Source organism: Salvelinus sp. IW2-2015, linkage group LG33 (assembly GCF_002910315.2).
Source record: "Salvelinus sp. IW2-2015 linkage group LG33, ASM291031v2, whole genome shotgun sequence".
Taxonomy (NCBI): domain Eukaryota; kingdom Metazoa; phylum Chordata; class Actinopteri; order Salmoniformes; family Salmonidae; genus Salvelinus; species Salvelinus sp. IW2-2015.
This window is the reverse complement of record NC_036872.1, coordinates 17,205,672-17,226,229: the sequence shown is the minus strand read 5'-3', so window position 1 is coordinate 17,226,229 and position 20,558 is coordinate 17,205,672. Positions and strand designations below refer to the sequence as shown.

Below are 20,558 nucleotides of genomic sequence, written 5' to 3'. Positions count from 1 at the left end.
GATAGATACCAGACTGCTGTGAGTCATAGCCATCTGCAGGACTGAATGGTACATTTCTGCAGATCTTATCATGACTTTACAGATCATATCAATTATAAAGGACATCCTGCAAAGCAATCTCACAGAGGCCAGACTGTTGTTGTTAAGAGTTTAATGAGTCCCTCCCATCTGAACAGATATTATTCTATCAACTTACATGTATCACAAATATTGGCAGTCAAGCACTTCCAGGCAGTATGTAAAGATGTAAGATATACATTTAAATAGAAAACACAGTCTCATTCAGATAGAAAAACTTAAAGACATTCACACATACGTACACACACACAGTCCTTTCAGAAAGACAGACTAGACACCGTGCTCTCCTTGATCACATAGAAGTCAGTGTTTCTGCTAGATGGTGCTTGGTACCTGTTCCTTTAAGGCTAGTCTTTCTGAATAATGCTCATCATCCTTTGGGAACATTTCCATGACATACAAAAACCGATGCACACTTACGCTATAAATTATTTGAGAAACTTTAGAATCTAATTCTAAATGTAAGATACACTAACGGCACGCAATTGGTACTGAATCACAAATAAAAGGCTGCAGGGCATACTTCCCTTGGGGAACTACATCAACAAAATGAGAATATAATTACAGCTGCATGCACAAGTTCAAATCAGAAACAATGTTGGTCTCTTACACCTCCAACATCCCTGTCATCTGGGTAGAAGCAGGCCTAGGGATAGTCTTCAGAAGAGGTGGCACCCCAGCAACAGCCCCCTCTCTCTGAGGCACACGCCATAAAGGGGTTAATTTAGGGGGGGGGGGGGTGGTGTGTAACTGGGGTACAATATTTCAATGCATTCTGAGATTTTGAAAATTATTTTAACTTTCCGTTGGCTAAGTACCTTTCTACAATGAATCGCTATACCCCTGGCCCTCAAACCAACTATTCTGCATCTCCTGACAAGCTAGCTATACAATATCTATATACACACACACCTATTCAACTCTTTGTGGGTGCTATTCATAAATGTGGTTTCAGTTATCCAACAACATGCGAAATAAGAGTCTGACTAGAAACTTCATACAGAGAAAAGGAACACTGTACTCTGTTGTGAACGTACAACTTTGTTATAGGATTAAATATGCACAAACAGTGCAACCGTACACCTGGAACGATACATAAATGCGACACACGTAAAGAACATACGTCTGCTCTAGGGTACAACTACTATACCCAGCCGCACTGTAGATCAGGTCAAACCAAACCTCTGCAGCATCCCTGAAGACCAGGATCATATTTCAACATTACATTGCAGACAATGCCCACTGTTCAACCTCAGGTTGGGTTGTCACCCTCTGTTCAACTTTACATAACGTTGCTTAAAACAAGGGGAAACCTGATACTGACTGATTATACTTACTCTACATACGTTCAGAAACTGTTACATGCGTATCAAGCAGTCATGGTTTGAGATCACCCTTTCACAAATAGATACCTAATCAATGGAAACAAATGCAGCAGCACAACCTGTGTCATGATCAGATGCAAGAAAGACTCAGGAAAACAATGTAATACTCCACATGATATACAACACATTGACAACCAAAAGGCAAGACAGACATTTAGACAGACGATTGTTGCAACAAAAACAAAATTGTTTTTGATCATGGTTCTCTTTCACATTAAAGACATCTCAACACAATGGACCAGCTCTGCCTGAGTGTGTTGGTCTCATCACTATATTCAGTGAGACACAATAGACCAAATCCTGGACAAACAAAAAGGACAGCTGGATGTTTAATGGACAGTATGAGCTCAGTGGCATTGCCATACATTACCATAACACACACACACACACACACACACACACACACACACAGGAACGGTCAGTTGCATTGGGCTACCACAGGTGTGTCTCCCGGATCTCTGAGATGATGTTGCTGGCTTTTTGGAGAGCCTGAAGTGAAGAGAGAGAGAGAAGGATACTGGTGTTAAAAAGGGAGAAACAGAAAGTACAACACAACGTGCATGAGAGTAATTAGGGGTACTAGTAATACTTGTACAGTACCTCCAGCATCTGGGCCACCTCTGTCCTCTGTTGTGCTGTGTCTTGGGACTCGATGAGCAGCCCCTGCAGCAGGTTCTGTTTGTACAGCTGGCCCACCAGCTCACTCTGCAGACGCTCCTTCACAAAGTTCACCAGGAAGTGCATCACCGTCTTGGGCACACTGCAGACACACGTCACAAGACACACAGTTAGCTAGGCCAGAGAAGGCTCAACTGGATACCCTCACCACTAACTGGATACCCAAATAATAACACCCCTAGATGCCCTGGAGCGCCAGTCTCTGACCTGTCCTGAATGCTCTTGCGGACGATGAGGAAGTAGCATTTGATGAGGCGTTGAATGACCTCACAGTCTCTTTGCTCCCGGGAACTCAGCTTTCGGGACACCGGCACCGCCTGGCAAACAGAGCAGGGGTCAGATGTTACAATCTGTCACAGACCGAATCAGATACAGTGCTGCTCTACAGGGTAGCGCTGGGTCAGTTCTGACTGCTGATTCCACTACTCACTGTGTCCAGGAGGTTGATGGCCTGGCCCTTAACAGGGCTGCTGAAACCTGCCACTGGTGCCTTCTCCTCAGCCACCTTCTCATTCATCCAGCATTTATCTCCATCCTGCAGGCCCTAAAAGAGGTGAAATGGGGGGGGTCAATTCAATTTAGTTGTTCTGGTATCGGTGTTAAAGTCACAACTGGCTTATTGGAATTCCTCAAAGGTGTGATGTCCATACTGGTATGAGAAGACAGCATCAGACTCTAGAACCCTCTGGTCAACATTAGGCTCATCTATATGCATGAAAGCAGAGCATGTGCTTTGAGTTGAGGCAGAATTACCTGCTGACTGTTGACAGATGCTGAGACCTGAGCAGCATCGGTAAAGTCTGGGTGCTTTGTGTTGATGTAAGCAAGCTCAATTTGAACCAAGTTGTGGACCTGAAACAGTTTGGTGCTCAGAATCATCCACGAACAGACAGACCGCCAGTAAGCAATAGCACTAAATTGTAGAATAATTACACAGGATTTTTGTACAAAAAAAAATAACTGAAAATGTCAAATCACAAAAACAACTGTCTTACCATGTCATTAGTAATGGGCAAGCGCTTCCTGAGTAAACTAGTCACCACCTCCACAATGGAGTCGTGCAGCTTGGGAAACCGAAGGAGCTCCTGACAAACACACAGCATGTCAGGACACATACAGAGACACCTCTATTACAATTTGGTTCAGGTTTGCTTTGTAGTATGTGTTGTACAGTGTCTAGCGTACCTGCGTGCTGTAGGAGGAGCAATGCTGGATGATCCTCTGTAGCTCCTCGTGGACCAGCTCCACACAGCGCAGACTGGGCTCCTCCAGACGCTTGATCTGCCTCTTCACCAGCAGCTCAAAGGAGATCTCAGGTACAAAGAGGGCCGGCCGCGGACCCTGCAGCACAGCACAACACACACCTCTATTAACATAACTCATGTGATTCTCTACAGCCATTAGCTTCAATGGAAAACTATTCAAAGACGTCTGTTTAACCTACACACAGACAATGCGATTGGAGCTGATGGTTATTACCGTAGCATTGCGGATTGCAGTGAGGATGTCGAGCTCCGTCAAGCCACCCAGGGGGTCAATAGACTGAAGAGTGCGGCCAAAGGTCTCATGGAATATGTAACAGATCCGAGCCCCCCCACAGCTTACCGGAGAGGAGGACAGAGGAAGCAGTATCAGTGGCTGTGTCCGAGGGTTGTCAACATCAGATGCAGTCAGCCAGAATGAGTCAATACTTGCTTCACATGCTTGAGGAAATCAATAAATCAGTGAGCGGTACAAGAGCTATTGAAATGAACCCAGAAAATATGAAATGCCAATACATGAACACCTACAAAATTACAAGGAGGCCAAGAAATACAATAAACGCCTGCCTAAGTGAAATGCATTCAGCTGAACAATAACCAAGTTTTCCGTCACAAAATGTCCGCTGTGCACCTTCTAGGGGGTTGCTAAATATTTGGTGGTCAATGAGGAGTTGCTCCAATACAATATAAAATACTGAAAGATGATTGGTGCCTGGAAAAAGGAGCCTAAAGCAGTTGAACTACTCACAGCTCAGATGTCTGGATGTGCGTGGCGGTGCCCTCGATGGTGTTGCAGTAGTCGCTGGCGAACTTGGTGACGATCTGTAGCAGGGTGGCGCTGTGGTCCTCTACAGGCTGGCCGTAGCTGCTGAGCCGGGACTGGTACTGGGCACTCAACACCGTCACACGCCTCTTCAGCTCCGGCAAGCAGTCCCTGATGTGGTGCATGAGCAGGCGGCTCAGGGTGCGAGCCAGGTAGCGGGAGCCGCAGCGGGAGGCCAGAGACGGGTAGTGGCGCTGGAGGAAGGCCTGCTCGTCCCGTGCCGTGTCCTCTATGCTCTTCTGGGTGTTGATGTCATGCTGGCTCCTAGCAGGAAGAGACATGGAGGATGACAGCTGGAGTTACAGAATACTCCACAGTGGTTCTGCATGATCCGATGGTCACCAGCTCCAGCATAGCAGGAAATTATACACCCAAATAGGATGCAGTACTTTTGAAATGGACGTTACTGTAGCCGTACAGATTCCTTAAAACTAATCTTTAGCACTCTGGAGGAATGTGCTAAGCTGAGGTCCCTACTGACTTCAGACAGCCTTCCAAGGCGGTTGCTATGATTGCTAGTGTGAGCTGTCGGTTGAACTAGATTGTCTCTGCTCAGTGAAATTACTTCAGAAAATGACTTACCATTTCAGCCTCTGAGGGGCAGATATGTTTTTTTGTGTTGCAATTCTGTACCCATGGCGAAAAATCACTCATAACTCATACATCAGCCCTGTGCTGGAGCCCCATGAGTAAGACATGGCACACATTATCTCAGCAGAATGTGTGAGAACGATCTCAAAGTAGGGAGACAATCATTCAGAAATTAGAGCTTTGTTTGAAAAATGCAAACAAATTGATCTGGTGAATAGCAGGGCCATTGGAACATTCGTTGTTTATAGCACAAAGGTCTCTGACGGTACTTGAGTTAATTTAACGACCATAATGATTCAGATCCTTTATACTCAATCAGATGTGATACATTGGCCTAATATTTGTATAGCATCTTTCACTGCTATGGGACTTCATCATTTTAAGCACCGAGGTGACATCACCCAGTAAGAATTAGGTAAATCTGTTAGCTAAGTTGTAGGCATATGGACAAACCTGTTGACCACTCCCACAATTCCGAGCCGCACTGGAATGACCCGACCCAGCAAGACCTCCAGAGCATCTGTCCCTGCGTCCATCAGGTCCAGCTTACTGATCACCAGCAGTGTTCTGCGGCCTGCAAGACACATGGACACAGCTGGGTAAAGACACACCCCTTTTGTCCATGGCTCTTTCTACACACACACACACAAACTAACAGCACTTGAATGGCACAGTTCATTATGTAATCTAAAATGTTTTGTGTATATAGCAATCACTGATGTTAAAAAGTTGAGGTCAAACCTAAAAAGTAACATTGACCATGTTTACTGACATTTAACACATCTGTATCGATGAACAAACAGGGTACCTGCAAGTTCCATGAAGTTGAATTTAAGACTTAAACCCTTTTTAATGCCACTTGGAATGCAAATTAATACAAATTTGAAATCTGCTTGTGCCACACAGCTGCTAATATTAGGTCTAGCTCTTTCACCAAAGGCTATATCCTACATGGCTCATATTATCAAGCAGGTGTGCTATTCTAGCAATGAGCATTCTCCTGTAGTCTAACAGATGTAGTAGCATAGTGGCTAGGCTATAGATGGCTGATGGATGTAGTAGCATAGTGGCTAGGCTATAGATGGCTGAAGCATGGGGTTGCCCATCTGCATTTGTTTAGGCTACCCCAATGACCTAATCATCAGCTAGATCACAACTCTAAGTGTTTAGAATTTTGGCTTCAATACCACTACCAGCTTAGTATAATGATACTCAACACCATAATGATACCACTGTGAAAAAATGTCTTAAAATTTAAATATACAGAACCGTTACTGTATAAAACACGTGGTCCACTCTCCATCTGGAGAGCTAGGGCAATGGGTGAGCAGGCTTTTGATCCAGCACTGCTCAAAACACACCTGAGTCAGCTTAACAAGGTCCTGTTGAGCTGTTGATTTATCAAATCTGGTGTGTTAGAGTGGGGTTGGAACAAGTATACACACCCAGTAGCTCTCCTGGAGGTGTTATGCTAGAAAAGACTACAACACCAAAACATTTTTAATAATCCCTCTTTCAGTGAATCGGGTATCACATGGCTATACTTGGGAGCAAGGTAGCTTAAGAACAGAGCTCTAGAACTGACAGTGCCAAGTAAGACGTGAAAGAAGTTAACTATTTCATCTAACATGTTCAGGAAATGCATAATGAATATATTGATGGGCAACATGACAAAATAATCAATGTCTTTTTGGGTCTCTCGAGATTAATTTGCCTGAATGTTTTTAGTGCATATTGCCCTAGGCTATGCTACATTTTTTACCACCGGAGGAAGTAGGAACTCAAACATTAGCTAGATTGCTTACTCACATAAAGCTGCGACTCTGCTCTTGTTCAACAGTAACAGTTGTTTTAAAAACTGTCTTTCCCACAGTTACATTTAGAAATGTTTCTCAACTGTCAGTAAGTAGTATGCATCTTTCCCTTCACTGTGCGCAAAAGGTGGGAGAGGGAGTGAGAACAGGCAGCGAAACAGGGACAGGGCAGATACTTTCATAGCAGGGCGCAGGTTAATGCACATTACTGTTGAATAAATAATGGTTTTAGAACCAAAACATTTGCAGGAACGTTGTGCAGCCTAATCACTGACATTACAGATGTAAGCCAAATTGCATCGGTAAGGGGAGGGCAATGTCGGTGTCTGTAATTTTTGGTTTATTGTCCCAACTCTAGTTAGTGTTGTCTATCAAATTGTATAGGCTACCATGCGCTTTCCTCTCCCGCTCTCCTCTGGCAATGGCCCAACTCCCATTGGCACATGATGTTCACACAAGGAAGAGAACATGTGGTTGGAAAGCTCTGGAAAGTGCCTTGACTATTATTTGATGTTCTATTTTTTTCTTTCTTGCCATGTTGGCAACAATTAAGCAGAGACACAATATTATAGAAACACTGTAGTCCACTTTTAAGACCTTTGAAAACGGAACTAAGGCATTTAAATCAGATAAAATTAATGTAAGACTTAAGGACCCGCGGACACCCTGAAAAATATATACAGTGCACTCGGAAAGTATTCAGATCCCTTGACTTTTTCCACATTTTGTTACATTACAGCCTTAWTCTAAAATTGATTAAATTGTTTTTTCCCCCTCTCAATCTACACACAATACACCATAATCACAAGGCAAAAACAAGTTTAGAAATGTTTGCAAATTTATTAAAAAWAAAAAAAAACGGAAATATCACATTTACATAAGCATTCAGATCCTTTACTCAGTACTTTGTTGAAGCACCTTTGGCAGTGATTACAGCCTCGAGTATTCTTGGGTATGACGCTACAAGCTTGGCACACGTGTATTTAGGGAGTTTCTCCCATTATTCTCCGCAGATTCTTTCAAGCTCAGTCAGGTTGAATGGGGAGCATCACTGCACAGCTATTTTCAGGTCTCTCCAGAGATTTTCGATGAGGTTCAAGTCCGGGCTCCGAATGGGCCACTAAAGGACATTCAGAGACTTGTCCCGYAGCCACTGCACTAAACAGATATAGCCCTTGGTTCACTTCAGACCTGACTGCCCTTGACCAGCACAAAAACATCCTGTGGCAGACTGCACTAGCATCGAATAGTCACCGCGATATGCAACTTTTCAGGGAAGTCAGGAACCAATACACGCAGTCAGTCAGGAAAGCAAAGGCTAGTTTTTTCAAACAGAAATTTGCATCCTGTAGCTGTAACTCCCAAAAGTTTTGGGACACTAAAGTCCATTTACATTTACATTTAAGTCATTTAGCAGACGCTCTTATTCAGAGCGACTTACAAATTGGTGCATTCACCTTATGACATCCAGTGGAACAGCCACTTTACAATAGTGCATCTAAATCTTTTAAGGGGTGGGGGGGGGGTGAGAACGATTACTTTATCCTATCCTAGGTATTCCTTAAAGAGGTGGGGTTTCAGGTGTCTCCGGAAGGTGGTGATTGACTCCGCTGTCCTGGCGTCGTGAGGGAGTTTGTTCCAACCATTGGGGGGCCAGAGCAGCGAACAGTTTTGACTGGGCTGAGCGGGAACTGTACTTCCTCAGTGGTAGGGAGGCGAGCAGGCCAGAGGTGGATGAACGCAGTGCCCTTGTTTGGGTGTAGGGCCTGATCAGAGCCTGGAGGTACTGAGGTGCCGTTCCCCTCACAGCTCCGTAGGCAAGCACCATGGTCTTGTAGCGGATGCGAGCTTCAACTGGAAGCCAGTGGAGAGAGCGGAGGAGCGGGGTGACGTGAGAGAACTTGGGAAGGTTGAACACCAGACGGGCTGCGGCGTTCTGGATGAGTTGTAGGGGTTTAATGGCACAGGCAGGGAGCCCAGCCAACAGCGWGTTGCAGTAATCCAGACGGGAGATGACAAGTGCCTGGATTAGGACCTGCGCCGCTTCCTGTGTGAGGCAGGGTCGTACTCTGCGGATGTTGTAGAGCATGAACCTACAGGAGCGGGCCACCGCCTTGATGGAGAATAAGAGCACCTTCTCCCAGCTGCCCACTGCACTGAGGCTAGGTAACACTGTCACCACTGATAAATCCACGAAAATGGCAAATTTCAATAAGCATTTCTCTACGGCTGGCCATGCTTTCCTCCTGGCTACCCCAACCCCGACCAACAGCTCCGCACCCCCCACAGCTACTTGCCCAAGCCTCCCCATCTTCTCCTTCACCCAAATCCAGACAGCAGATGTTCTGAAAAAGCTGCAAAACCTGGACCCGTACAAATCAGCTGGGCTAGACAACCTGGACCCTCTCTTTCTAAAATGATCCGCCGCAATTGTTGCAACCCCTATTACCAGTCTGTTCAACCTCTCATTCAAATCGTCCGAGATCCCTAAAAATTGGAAAGCTGCCGCGGTCATCCCCCTCTTCAAAGGGGGAGACACTCTAGACCCAAACTGTTATAGACGTATATCCATCCTGCCCTGCCTTTCTAAAGTCTTCGAAAGCCAAGTTAATAAACAGATCACTGACCATTTCAAATCCCACCGTACCTTCTCCGCTGTGCAATCCGGTTTCCGAGCTGGTCACGGGTGCACCTCAGCCACGCTCAAGGTACTAAACGATATCATAACCGCCATCGATAAAAGACAGTACTGTGCAGCCGTCATCGACCTGGCCAAGACTTGCAACTCTGTCAATCACCGTATTCGGCAGACTCAACAGCCTTGGTTTCTCAAGTGACTGCCTCACCTGGTTCACCATCTACTTCTCAGACAGAGTTCAGTGTGTCAAATCGGAGGACCTGCTGTCCAGACCTCTGGCAGTCTCTATGGGGGTACCACAGGGTTCAATTCTTGGGCCTACTCTTTTCTCTGTATATATCAACGATGTCGTTTTTGCTGCAGGCGATTCCCTGATCCACCTCTACGCAGACGACACTATTCTGTATACGGTTCTGACTTAGAATATGTGGACAACTTCAAATACCTAGGTGTCTGGCTAGACAGTAAACTCTCCTTCCAGACTCATATTAAACATCTCCAATCCAAAATAAAATCGGCTTCCTATTTCGCAACAAAGCCTCCTTTACTCACGCCGCCACACATAACTCTATGCTGGTTAGTGCTCCGCCTTATCTCAGCTCACGATAACAACACCTACCCATGGCACGCGCTCCAGCAGGTATACCTCACTTGTCATCCCCAAAGCCAACACCTACTTTGGCCGCCTTTCCTTCCAGTTCTCTGCTGCCAATGCCTGGAACGAATTGCAAAAATCACTGAAGCTGGAGACTTATATTCCCCGCGCTAACTTTAAACATCAGCTATCTGAGCAGCTAACCGATCGCTGCAGCTGTACATATCCCATCTGTAAATAGCCCATCCAATCTACCTACCTCATCCCCATATTGTTTTTATTTACTTTTCTGCTCTTTTGCACACCAGTATTTCTACTTGCACATCATCATCTGCACATCTATCACTCCAGTGTTAATTTGCTAAATTGTAATTATTTCGCTACTATGGCCTATTTTTTTGCCTTACCTCCTGCCATTTGCACACACTGTATATAGACTTTCTTTTTTTCTATTGTGTTATTGACTGTACTCTTGTTTATTCCATGTGTAACTCTGTGTTGTTGTTTGTGTCGCACTGCTTTGCTTTATCTTGGCCAGGTCGCAGTTGTAAATGAGAACTTGTTCAAATAGCCTACCTGGTTAAATAAAGGTGATTTTTTTGTTTTGTTTGTTTTTTGTCTTGGCTGTGTGCTTAGGGTCGGTATCCTGTTGGAAGGTGAACCTTCGCCCAGTCTGAGGTCCTGAGCGCTCTGACGCAGGTTTTCATCAAGGATCTCTCTGTATTTTGCTCTGTTCATCTTTCCCGCGATTCTGACTAGTCTCCCAGTCCCTGCCGCTGAAAAACATCCCCACAGCATGATGATGCCACCACCGCACCTCTCTGATTCAGAGGTGTTGGGTTAAATGCGGTAGACACATTTCAGTTCAGTTGGACAACTGACTAGGTATCCCCCCTTTCCCTTGCTTCAATGTAGGGATGGTGCCAGTTTACCTCCAGACATGATGCTTCACATTCAAGCCAAGGAGAATCTTGGTTTCATCAGACCAGAGAATCTTGTTCCTCATGGTCGGAGTGTCCTTTAGGTGCCTTTTGGCAAACTCCAAGCGGGCTGTCATCTGCCTTTTACTGAGGAGTGGCTTTCGTCTGCCACTCTACCATAAAGGCCTGTTTGGTAAAGTGCTGCAGAGATGATTGTCCTTCTGGAAGGTTCACCAATCTCCACAGAGGAACTCTAGAGCTCTGTCAGACTGACCATCAGGTTATTGGTCACCTCCCTGACCAAGGCCCTTCGCCCCCGATTGATCAGTTTGGCCAAGCAGCCAGCTCTAGGAAGAGTCTTGGTGGTTCCAAACTTCTTCCATTTAAGAATGATGTAGGCCACTGTGTTCTTGGAGACCTTCAATGCTGCAGAAATGTGTTGGTACCCATCCCCAGATCTGTGCATCGACACAATCCTGTCTCGGAGCTCTACGGACAATTCCTTCTACCTCATGGTTTGGTTTTTGCTCTGACCTGCACTGTCAACTGTGGGAACTTATATAGACAGGTGTGTGCCTTTCCAAATAATGTCCAATCAAATGAATTTACCACAGGTGAACTCCAACCAAGTTGTAGAAACATCAAGGATGATCAATGGAAACAGGATTCACCTGAGCTCAATTTCGAGGTTCATAGCAAAAGCTCTGAATACTTATGTAAATAAGGTGTCTGTTTTAATTTTTAATCTGCTAAAATTTCTAAAAACCTGTTTTTGCTTTGTCATTATGGGGTATTGTGTGTAGATTGATGAGGTATTATTTTTTTAAATCCATTTTATAATAAAGCTGTAACATAACAAAATGTGGAAAAAGACAAGATGTCTGAATACTTTCCGAATTCACTGTACACACTGAAAAGACATGCAGTGAAAAATGAAGGAGCACAAGTGTACACTATGCCTCACCATCCGGGTCGACCTCGCGAGCCAGTTTGAGGGCATCAGAGGTGGCCAAGTCAGAGTTGGCAGGAGACACTGAGAGGATAAGGGAGTTGGGGTTGGAGATGAAGGACAGGATCATCTCTTGGACTTGAGCTTCTATGTCCTCTGGCTGATCTCCAACCGGAACCTAGTACAACAAGAAATAACTACATTACTGCAATTAAATATACACATTTGTTTTCAATGAGTAATGGCATTAATTTTACCATGAGGAACATCATAGTTGTGCATTTTCAAGTTAGTGGGATTAACACACTGGTTGGGCTTACCTTGGTTATTCCTGGCAAATCAACCAGTGTGAGATTGAGGACATGAGGAGAGAAAATCTTCAAATAGATGGGCTCAGGGCTGATTCCCTAAATGCCACAAGAGAGGAAATGGAGCAAGAAGCAGATAAAAGTAAATCAATAATGCATAAACTGGAGATAAGACAAATTTATCTACAATGTATACATACATACCTTGTTGCCTCCTGAGCTACGCTCAGTCTCTTCTTCAATCTCCTTGCGAATCTCCAAGAAATCTGTGAAAATCTATAATGCAAACAGAGATGGGATACTGAAACATCGACTTCACCAACATCCCTGGCAGCATGACGTTAAGAGATACAGTACCAAGTCTCTCGGCCCTACTGCAAATATGAAACACTCAATGTGCAGTGCAAAACAGCAAAATAGATTTGTGCAAAGCAAAGATAGTGCCACATACCTGGTTCTTGCTATGAAGGAACGTGCCCCATTCATCAGCCTTGATCCCTTGACAAAATATAAAAAGATTGAGTGTAAAATAATATGCAAATGGAAATGAAATACTTGTATCACATAAAAACAGACTTTGATGGGGTTTATAAATATTTGGAAACAAAATATGACAAGGACAGAGTTTGTAAGTTGATGTGATGATTAGACAGAGGAAATGAAAGACGATGAGGATATTAAGATGAATGACAACGCAACAGGTCCATGCAGATAAACTATGGAAGTAAAGACCTGGGTAGCTGTTTGCATTTTGTTTTACCCCATTTCCTGAGAAAGGTGAAGAAGGGATGGTAAATATGTTAGAAAAGAGCGAACATCCCAAAGACCACTTAGGCTTTATCCAATGAGTGAAATTACATGAATGCGAGATATTGAAATTCATTGAGTAAATGTCAACTGCACTGGCATTGATTTGTTTCAGTATGTCCAGTGTACAGTTTATCTGCGAGAAGCAACATGAGACAGCTTTTAAAGTGACAATCACATCTTTGTTTCTGTGTCAAGTGCATACCATTTTCTTGCAGTCTCCTCTCTGCCAATGGAGGCACATTCACCAGCTGCAACACTAGGGGTCGTCGTGTGACTATGCCTGATCCCCGAGGCAGAAAATCCCTTCCAACCAAGCTCTCCAACACAGAACTCTTGCCGCTGCTCTGTCATGGGAAAAGAGGAGATCAATTTTAGAAAGACTAACACTTAGCTACATGAATGATTCATTGCTATTATCTATACTTCCTCCATCTCCCTGGAAAGACTGCTGGACATTGATATGTTAATTTCAACAATGACACGATTCCCCAATGTAACAGGTAACAACCATTGATTCTTGCATTTTGATTCTGTACTGACCTGCGAGCCAACCACCACTATCTGAGGCAGCTGGATGATCTCTGCCCCCACTGTCAGGAAGACTTCCTGGAGCCGATTGATGATGGGAATTAGAGTCTCCATTTCTTAGGACTGGACACTACAGTTGGCAAAATAAAGTGAAAGAAGCAATGGTGAGATTATAAACATATAGTACACAGGAGTCTCCTTAATCGCCTACAAAAGGCAAAAACAAGAGACCTCTTGCAGATGGATAAGAATGTGTAACGTTAGCAAGCAATAAACAAACTACACAATAGCTTAACAGTAGTATTTGGTGTTGTGATTCATTAACTCTCGTGATGATAACCAACATTACATACGGCCCGCGGGTGGTCATGTGAAAGGGAATGGATTCAGTCCCTACTGTTCAGGCCCTACTGAGAGACAAAACTGGAATCGTTTGATTTGGGGTTGATCGCTGATTAGTGGCTAAAGTCCAAGATATACTATATTCAAAGCTACCCAGACCTATCTAGCTAGCCAGTTAACCTAGCTTGCTTATGACCCCTATCATGCAATAAATTTAGGACTAATTTCGCAAACAACCAGACATTTAGCATTGTCAAGTCTTTCGGTATACAACATTTGGCTATTTTTTACATTTTACATTGTTATGAAGGGGAACAAACGGAGATGCTGCTGGACTTCCTAGTTTAGCCGATTCAGGCCAAGGTGCTCTGATGAGGAAGCAGGGAAAGGGTAAGTGGCTAACGCTTTAGTCGTTTCCTTACCGGATAACACGGTGAAGATGTTCCTCTCAATCCAACAAGACCGTGCTCACTTCATACTGCAATGACAGCTAGCTACAGTAACGGAAGTTCTGTACTATCCACAATTTAGCGTTATCTGTATTTTTAGCGACTACAAACCGGGTTGTTTTCAAGGCTGTCATTGATTTATTTATTTTATTATTTTTGAAAGAGGTGATTGGTCATTCAACGTTTTTCCGTATATTATAAGGTTAGCTGATTGGTTTAAATAGAGTCTGTCATAATTTTGACAACGCCCTCTACACGAAACTCCCTCCTCTTTTTCCAAGTGACATCACACATTTTTCTTTATGCTCTAACATTTAAAAGCACCATATTCAATGAGTGTGGGCCACTCTGCCCCTGGGGCATCTGCCTCGAGGTAACAATGGAATAATACATAAATACATGATTATATATATATATATATATATATATATATATATATATATATATATATATATATATATATATATATATATATATATATATATATATATATATATATATATATATATATATATATATATATGTAAATGCGTGTTCACGAGAGTCAGCAGGGCAAAAGACTTGCGCAAATTTGCTAAGTGGAAAGTCCAATCCAGGTCTGTTACAGATCAGATAATCACAGCACCCTGCCCCGACCGACTCGTGAACAAGCTGCATACCTTCAGATAAAAAACAGCAGAGGGTTGTATGTCTAGACATTACCAGTTTTAATCAAAGTAGTTAGTTAATGAGAATTATTCAAGAGAACAACAGTTTTCTCTCTGCATCTGTCTGACGCCAGAGTAAAAGGTAAACGATTTGATTTTCCCTAAAAGCTAGCCAACTAGCCAACGTTAGCTAACTAATATGTCAGGTCATGTGGAAATGGAATATTTAGCAAACATCTGGGTTACCACGATTGGTCTCTTCTGTAAATCATGATTCATGGTCAAATCATGATTCATGATTCATGGTCAAAGCCCGTCACACATCGGATCCCAAGCATCCTGCATTGACTTCTTGATGCCGCTTTGATAACTGATAACAGCAAAGATTTTTCTAACTAACCCAAGATGGTCCACAGCCTGTCATTTCCAATGGAAGCAAATGTATCATAGTGGGTGGACTAGCAAGGTGGCAGCGCCAAGCACGAGCTAGCGAGATCCTATTGGCGGTTTCTAACATATATTTCAGTTAGGGAACGTCTACTTTACGAATTGCGGGTGTGCAATAACTAAATTCGACCTTGCACTCCTAAAGAAAGCAATTTTTAGAAAATTTGTTGAAGTCTACAAAACGTAGTCCGCTATGTTAATAACAGATTCTAGTTTTGGGAACAGAAAACTCTATTGAGATCAAATGTTTCATCAATGAGAAAATTAGCAGTTTGTCTGACAAAATGCATGTCCCTCCATCTTCTGCCATTGCTGGCCACTGAACTTCCCCTCATCACCATATTTGGTAGTGAGTGGAACCGCCAACCAGATACTTCAGATGTATACATCTGGTATAACATCTGGCACATTGTTCATCTGTGGTAACAGTGTCCTAGTCCTAACTGATGCACTGAAATTGCTTACCTATTCTCTCATCAGCAAATATGATGTCTCGGAAGAAGATTCTACTCAAGGTGATAATTCTTGGAGACTCAGGGTGAGTAGAATACTTGCAGTGTGAAACCTGTTCATTCCAAATTGTCCTTCCCATAGATCACATTCTTCATGTACATTGGGTTCCACTCATTTTTGGGTAAAGCTGCCTAAAGATTATTTTATCTAATTTTGTCCCAGCCTATGTTTGTTCCTCACTCTCCTCTATCTCCACGCTGACAGAGTTGGGAAGACCTCTCTCATGAACCAATATGTGAATAAGAAGTTCAGCAATCAGTATAAGGCCACAATCGGTGCTGACTTTCTTACCAAAGAGGTGATGGTGGATGACAGGCTTGTGACAATGCAGGTAATAGACTTTTCTCTTTCCTTGACCATGCACATCTTCCATAACCTCTCCTCGGTATTGTGTCCCAATACCATAAGTCTAAACCTGATAGAAATGTATTCAACTAAACATTTTAGTCAAGCCTTTCTCTATGTAACATGGTCCCTTTGGATATGTATTGAAGTGCATGTAGTGGTGAGTTCAGTTATGAATGTCATCCATTCTACTAGATCTGGGACACTGCAGGGCAGGAGAGATTCCAGTCATTGGGCGTTGCTTTCTATCGAGGTGCAGACTGTTGTGTCCTTGTGTACGATGTTACTGCTCCAAACACCTTCAAGACTCTTGACAGCTGGCGAGACGAGTTCCTGATTCAAGCCAGCCCCCGTGACCCAGAGAACTTCTCATTTGTTGTGCTCGGCAACAAGATTGACTTGGAGAACAGGCAGGTCTGTACATATGCGAAGTTGTGCCATCAAATTAAATGTTATTTGTCACGTGTCGAATACAACCAGTGTAGATTTGACCATGAAATGCTTAATTAATMAATTACCCAAAATGTAGAGTTAAAAAGAAAAATGTGCAAAAAAGAAATATTAACAATAAAATATGAATAACCAGACTATATACATGTGTAGCCCCAATGTTTGTTTGAGATGTAATTTGTTTATATGAATATTATATTACTGACCAGGTGACGACCAAGCGAGCCCAGGCGTGGTGTACGAGTAAGGGCAGTATCCCATATTTCGAGACAAGTGCGAAGGAGGCCATCAATGTTGAACAAGCCTTTCAAACTATTTGCCGAAATGCTCTCAAACAGGTAGGCCTATGCTGATTGAATTTGGATAATGTTAAACTCATGACATAGCTTTCACTCTTTAAGAACAATTTATTGATGCAGATACAAGAATGTATTCACTTTGGAACTTAAGGCATTAACCTGCCATGTTTTCCTGTCCTCATTGTTAGGAGTCAGAAGTGGAGACTTATGACTTCCCAGATCAGATCAAACTGAGGGATGACAGACCAGCCTCCTCTGGTGATGGCTGCAGCTGCTGAGGAAGGGAGGAAACATGACAGATATACACATTGATGTTTGATTGAAGGGGGGATTACAATAATGTACATTCCTACCATTTTATGTCTTCACATATGCAAGATCACAGACGAAAAATGCTAAATCCCCCCCCCCCGTTTTTCTCTTTGAAGTTCATGTGGCAGGAACTGAAACATCAGTTACATCATCGGTATTTTCACCAAGACAACTGGCTTTGTATTTGTCAAACATTTTGTTTTTGATACTCTCATCAGTCCTGCAATAATGTATGTTATGTCCGGGAGACATCCGATGCATTCTCCCTTATCAACGTGCCTTCCATTTCCTTGTGGTCTCTGTGCTAGCTCTCTGTGTTTGTCATAGCAGTCACAACTATAATGGTTCCTCTTTAAAGAACTTGGTGTCACATTTCTCTGCACTACTATTGCATTTCCTCTTCAAGGTGAAGACCTAAGTACAGCATATTTGCATGAACAATGAAGAAATGGTAGACAGTTTTAAGCTGCTGATCTGAAATGATGTAAATTGTACAAATGGGACTCAAGTTTGACTGTGTGTTTGTGGGGAGAGAGGAAACAAAGAAATTCCAATATGATCAGCAGTGTGCTTTCTAATATATGCAGTCGGAGGCAAATTCCTGTTATCAAGTCTTGTTCCAAACTGGACATCTTGTCAGATGGGAGTTGAAATAGCTTTTCCCAGTTTAAGGTGTTACATTTGCAGGCCAAAGCACATCCTGCTATCATAGATAAGGCAGCATCTCTCTCACACACACAATCTGACCTCTTATTTTTACCTTTGTATAATATAAATACAACTATATGAACGTCCTCATCAATTTTATATAAAAATTGTTAAGGTTGATGTAAGTAGAAGTTGAACATATCTTAATATAAATTGTTAAATATAATTTCCTGACAGTTGAATAAAAAGGTACAATTATGACTAAATACTATTTGAGGTAGATTGTGCTTTATTCAGTTAAAAATTATGCTAGGCCTAGACCAAGTGAGTACTTGAAATTTAGGGAAAACAGTCAATTTTTTTAAATGCTTGTATAAACAATATATACATCATACAATGACTGCACTGATCAACATTAACTAGAACTAACCTTACAGTGTGTGTTTTCTGTAAACTATCATTCATTTACAACACATTGCTTATAAATAAGAACTTCCATAATTACTCAGTGATCATTTTAGACCAACAGTCAAAAGGTATTGGCTCTTGTTTCAGTCTGATTTGATCAAGTGAAAATATCCTATTAAATTGTACAGGAATGTCTGGAGAAAACAAAGAAAAGTATCATTAAGACAGGCTGTGATCTGAATGCTTTGCAGCTACACTATAGTCAACCTTTTATGTTATCCCTGTACAATAAAACCTTTATCAGGCCGACCATGGATTCTTAGCATGAAAGTCAATTAACACCATCTTCCCTGCCTTGCTCTTTTAAAATTTACCCACTGCTCCTCTGAATCGCCAGAATACCGTCAAGTCAGACAGGCAGGTTTTCAATCCATGTACGATGTGTCCATGCCCTCACTGTCTGGGTGAAGCAGTCGCCCGGCCAGGCGCTCAATGTCATCCAGACTGAGTTGCCGAAGTGAACGTTCATAATCCTTTAGGAAGAGAAAGCAGTGTTAATAGCTAGCCTGAGAATGATAAAATCATTCATACAGTACAAAAGTAGTACCTGCAGTCTAAAGGTGAGAACATTCAGTGAATTCTGTACTTCAGCAAAAGTATGTGGAGGGATATTCTTAAACACTTAATTGGTAATTATTGATGTAGTGTAGAAACTGAAGGGATTCAATGGGTGTGCATGCAAAGCAGCTTATACTCCGAAATCAGAATAATGTACATGACCTGAATGTGTTTTGTTGGCAAGTATGATAAGATCTATGGATATGTACCAACAGCTGCCTACTCTTGTTAATGGAAATAATGTACCTTGATTAACTGTTCTTGGACTTTAGCTGCATCTGCAGGGCTGAAGTGTTTCGCCAGTACAGTGGACAGAGTCTGCCACACTCCGTTGATCGCACTGCTACTGCTAGCCATCCCACTCCTCTCCCCTGCTGGACGAACCACCAAGTTTAACTTGGCCTCTGGCCCAATGGAATAATCGCTCAATCTGTGTTCATCTGTAACAAAAATGGACAAAGATGTGTATGGCTTTGTGATAGATGTACAGGTATGAATGTTATAAAGAATATTCAAGAATGCAGCAGGGCAATGTGTAACTTGGTAGATTCGGTGATGTGACATCCTCATACACAACTGGGGTACTTCGACAATGCCAGGCTGTGTATGATTAACTACAGTAGTTGGCCTGTGTAGGTACCTGCAAGGGCTTTCCCCTTGTAAAGCAATCGCTGCTGATTTGCAGGTATGTTCAGACGTTTCGACACTAGTTCTTTCACCATGGAGACTTTTTCATCTTCTGTGACCTGAAATTGTGACAGATTAAACTGACATTTAATATTCTTGACGGTATTGATGTAATAGATAGCGACAGCACAATCACATTGATATTGCTGAACTATTCCTCTTGACAAGCTGACCATATCTACAGCAGACACATTATCTTCCCTGGCCTAGGTCTGGTCTACTGAGAGGACTAACGCCCTGAACCGCAGAGCTTTATCTTCAAGCTACGAACATGAAAACTAGAAGAAGAAAAAAAGCAGAACTACAACTCTGCTTTTGTTGCCAGCTTCATTTCCTGTAGCTAAATCATCAAGTTACAGACCTGCTGTGAACACCCTCTGCATCAAGATACTCAATAGCTAGCTACAACAAATAGACATTTCCTTTAAAATGCTAGCCCGTGATGCTGGAAATCAGCAATAGCAGCTAGCTGACCTAGCTAACTAGGTTAGCTAGCTACCGGCTCCAGTCTGCCTTTTGCTCATAAATGCTTACCTGTACATTGCACTCCTTCCCTTGAAGTGGTTTTATAGTTAAAATCATTCTATTGACTGTGTAATTGAAAACAATTCAACGTTATGATAACAGGTTTGTTGTTTCTCCAAACAGCCCAAACCTTATCAGCAATCATGTTCTAGTTACTTCCCCACTGCTTTAAATACTCAATATGCGCGTGCTGCCCCCTGCTGTGTGGAATATGGATTGGCCAGTCAGGTCAGTCGATGCAGTAATCTGCATCCCCGCTATTTATGGCCTGGATAAATGTAGCTAAACGATCTCAAATTCGTGGATGCAGTTATAGTTGCAAGAATTGTGCATGATTATATTACAATTGTTTTAAACGTTTTTATCATGCTGTTTTGATATGGAGAGCATATTACACAAATTAACATATTATTTGTTTATAACATTAGGTAACAACATTAGAAATGTTTTGAACTTGCTCATCAAATTCTTCAGAAAAATTCCTTAGAG

At 42.6% G+C, this 20,558-nt stretch overlaps 3 protein-coding genes across 7 annotated transcripts; 1 reads left to right on the top strand and 2 right to left on the bottom strand.

The window, feature by feature from the left end:
- Positions 1-134: 134 nt before the first annotated feature.
- On the bottom strand, positions 135-15,223 carry si:dkey-32e23.4 (dynamin-1-like protein). Of its 4 annotated transcripts, none has more exons than XR_011474715.1 (19): positions 15,064-15,223; positions 13,392-13,509; positions 13,054-13,195; positions 12,774-12,809; positions 12,493-12,539; positions 12,246-12,317; positions 12,054-12,140; positions 11,749-11,911; positions 5,271-5,391; positions 4,152-4,490; positions 3,621-3,741; positions 3,327-3,482; positions 3,137-3,226; positions 2,895-2,993; positions 2,572-2,685; positions 2,349-2,458; positions 2,064-2,223; positions 725-1,952; positions 135-690 (listed from the first exon to the last, which is right to left on the bottom strand). XR_011474715.1 is itself a non-coding variant. In XM_023978319.2 (18 exons), exons 2-18 carry the CDS (start codon positions 13,491-13,493, stop codon positions 1,896-1,898), a joined length of 2,016 nt encoding a protein of 671 aa, XP_023834087.1. In that variant the 5' UTR covers positions 13,494-13,509; positions 14,144-14,326; the 3' UTR covers positions 135-1,895. The 4 variants fall into 4 exon arrangements, 1 of the variants encoding a protein (XP_023834087.1); XR_011474714.1 differs by lacking the exon at positions 15,064-15,223 and adding an exon at positions 14,144-14,326; XR_011474716.1 differs by lacking the exons at positions 12,774-12,809; positions 15,064-15,223 and adding an exon at positions 14,144-14,326.
- Positions 14,776-18,548, top strand: LOC111957488 (ras-related protein Rab-7a). The gene is made up of 6 exons (XM_023978322.2): positions 14,776-14,959; positions 15,745-15,802; positions 15,982-16,108; positions 16,318-16,536; positions 16,782-16,910; positions 17,060-18,548. Exons 2-6 carry the CDS (start codon positions 15,750-15,752, stop codon positions 17,147-17,149), a joined length of 618 nt encoding a protein of 205 aa, XP_023834090.1. The 5' UTR covers positions 14,776-14,959; positions 15,745-15,749; the 3' UTR covers positions 17,150-18,548.
- ubl4a (ubiquitin like 4A) lies at positions 17,056-20,307 on the bottom strand. Of its 2 annotated transcripts, XR_002876408.2 has the most exons (5): positions 20,079-20,307; positions 19,498-19,603; positions 19,104-19,297; positions 18,614-18,772; positions 17,056-17,145 (listed from the first exon to the last, which is right to left on the bottom strand). XR_002876408.2 is itself a non-coding variant. In XM_023978323.2 (4 exons), exons 1-4 carry the CDS (start codon positions 20,124-20,126, stop codon positions 18,665-18,667), a joined length of 456 nt encoding a protein of 151 aa, XP_023834091.1. In that variant the 5' UTR covers positions 20,127-20,307; the 3' UTR covers positions 18,098-18,664. The 2 variants fall into 2 exon arrangements, 1 of the variants encoding a protein (XP_023834091.1); XM_023978323.2 differs by lacking the exon at positions 17,056-17,145 and having other exon boundaries at positions 18,098-18,772.
- Between the last annotated feature and the right edge of the window lie 251 nt (positions 20,308-20,558).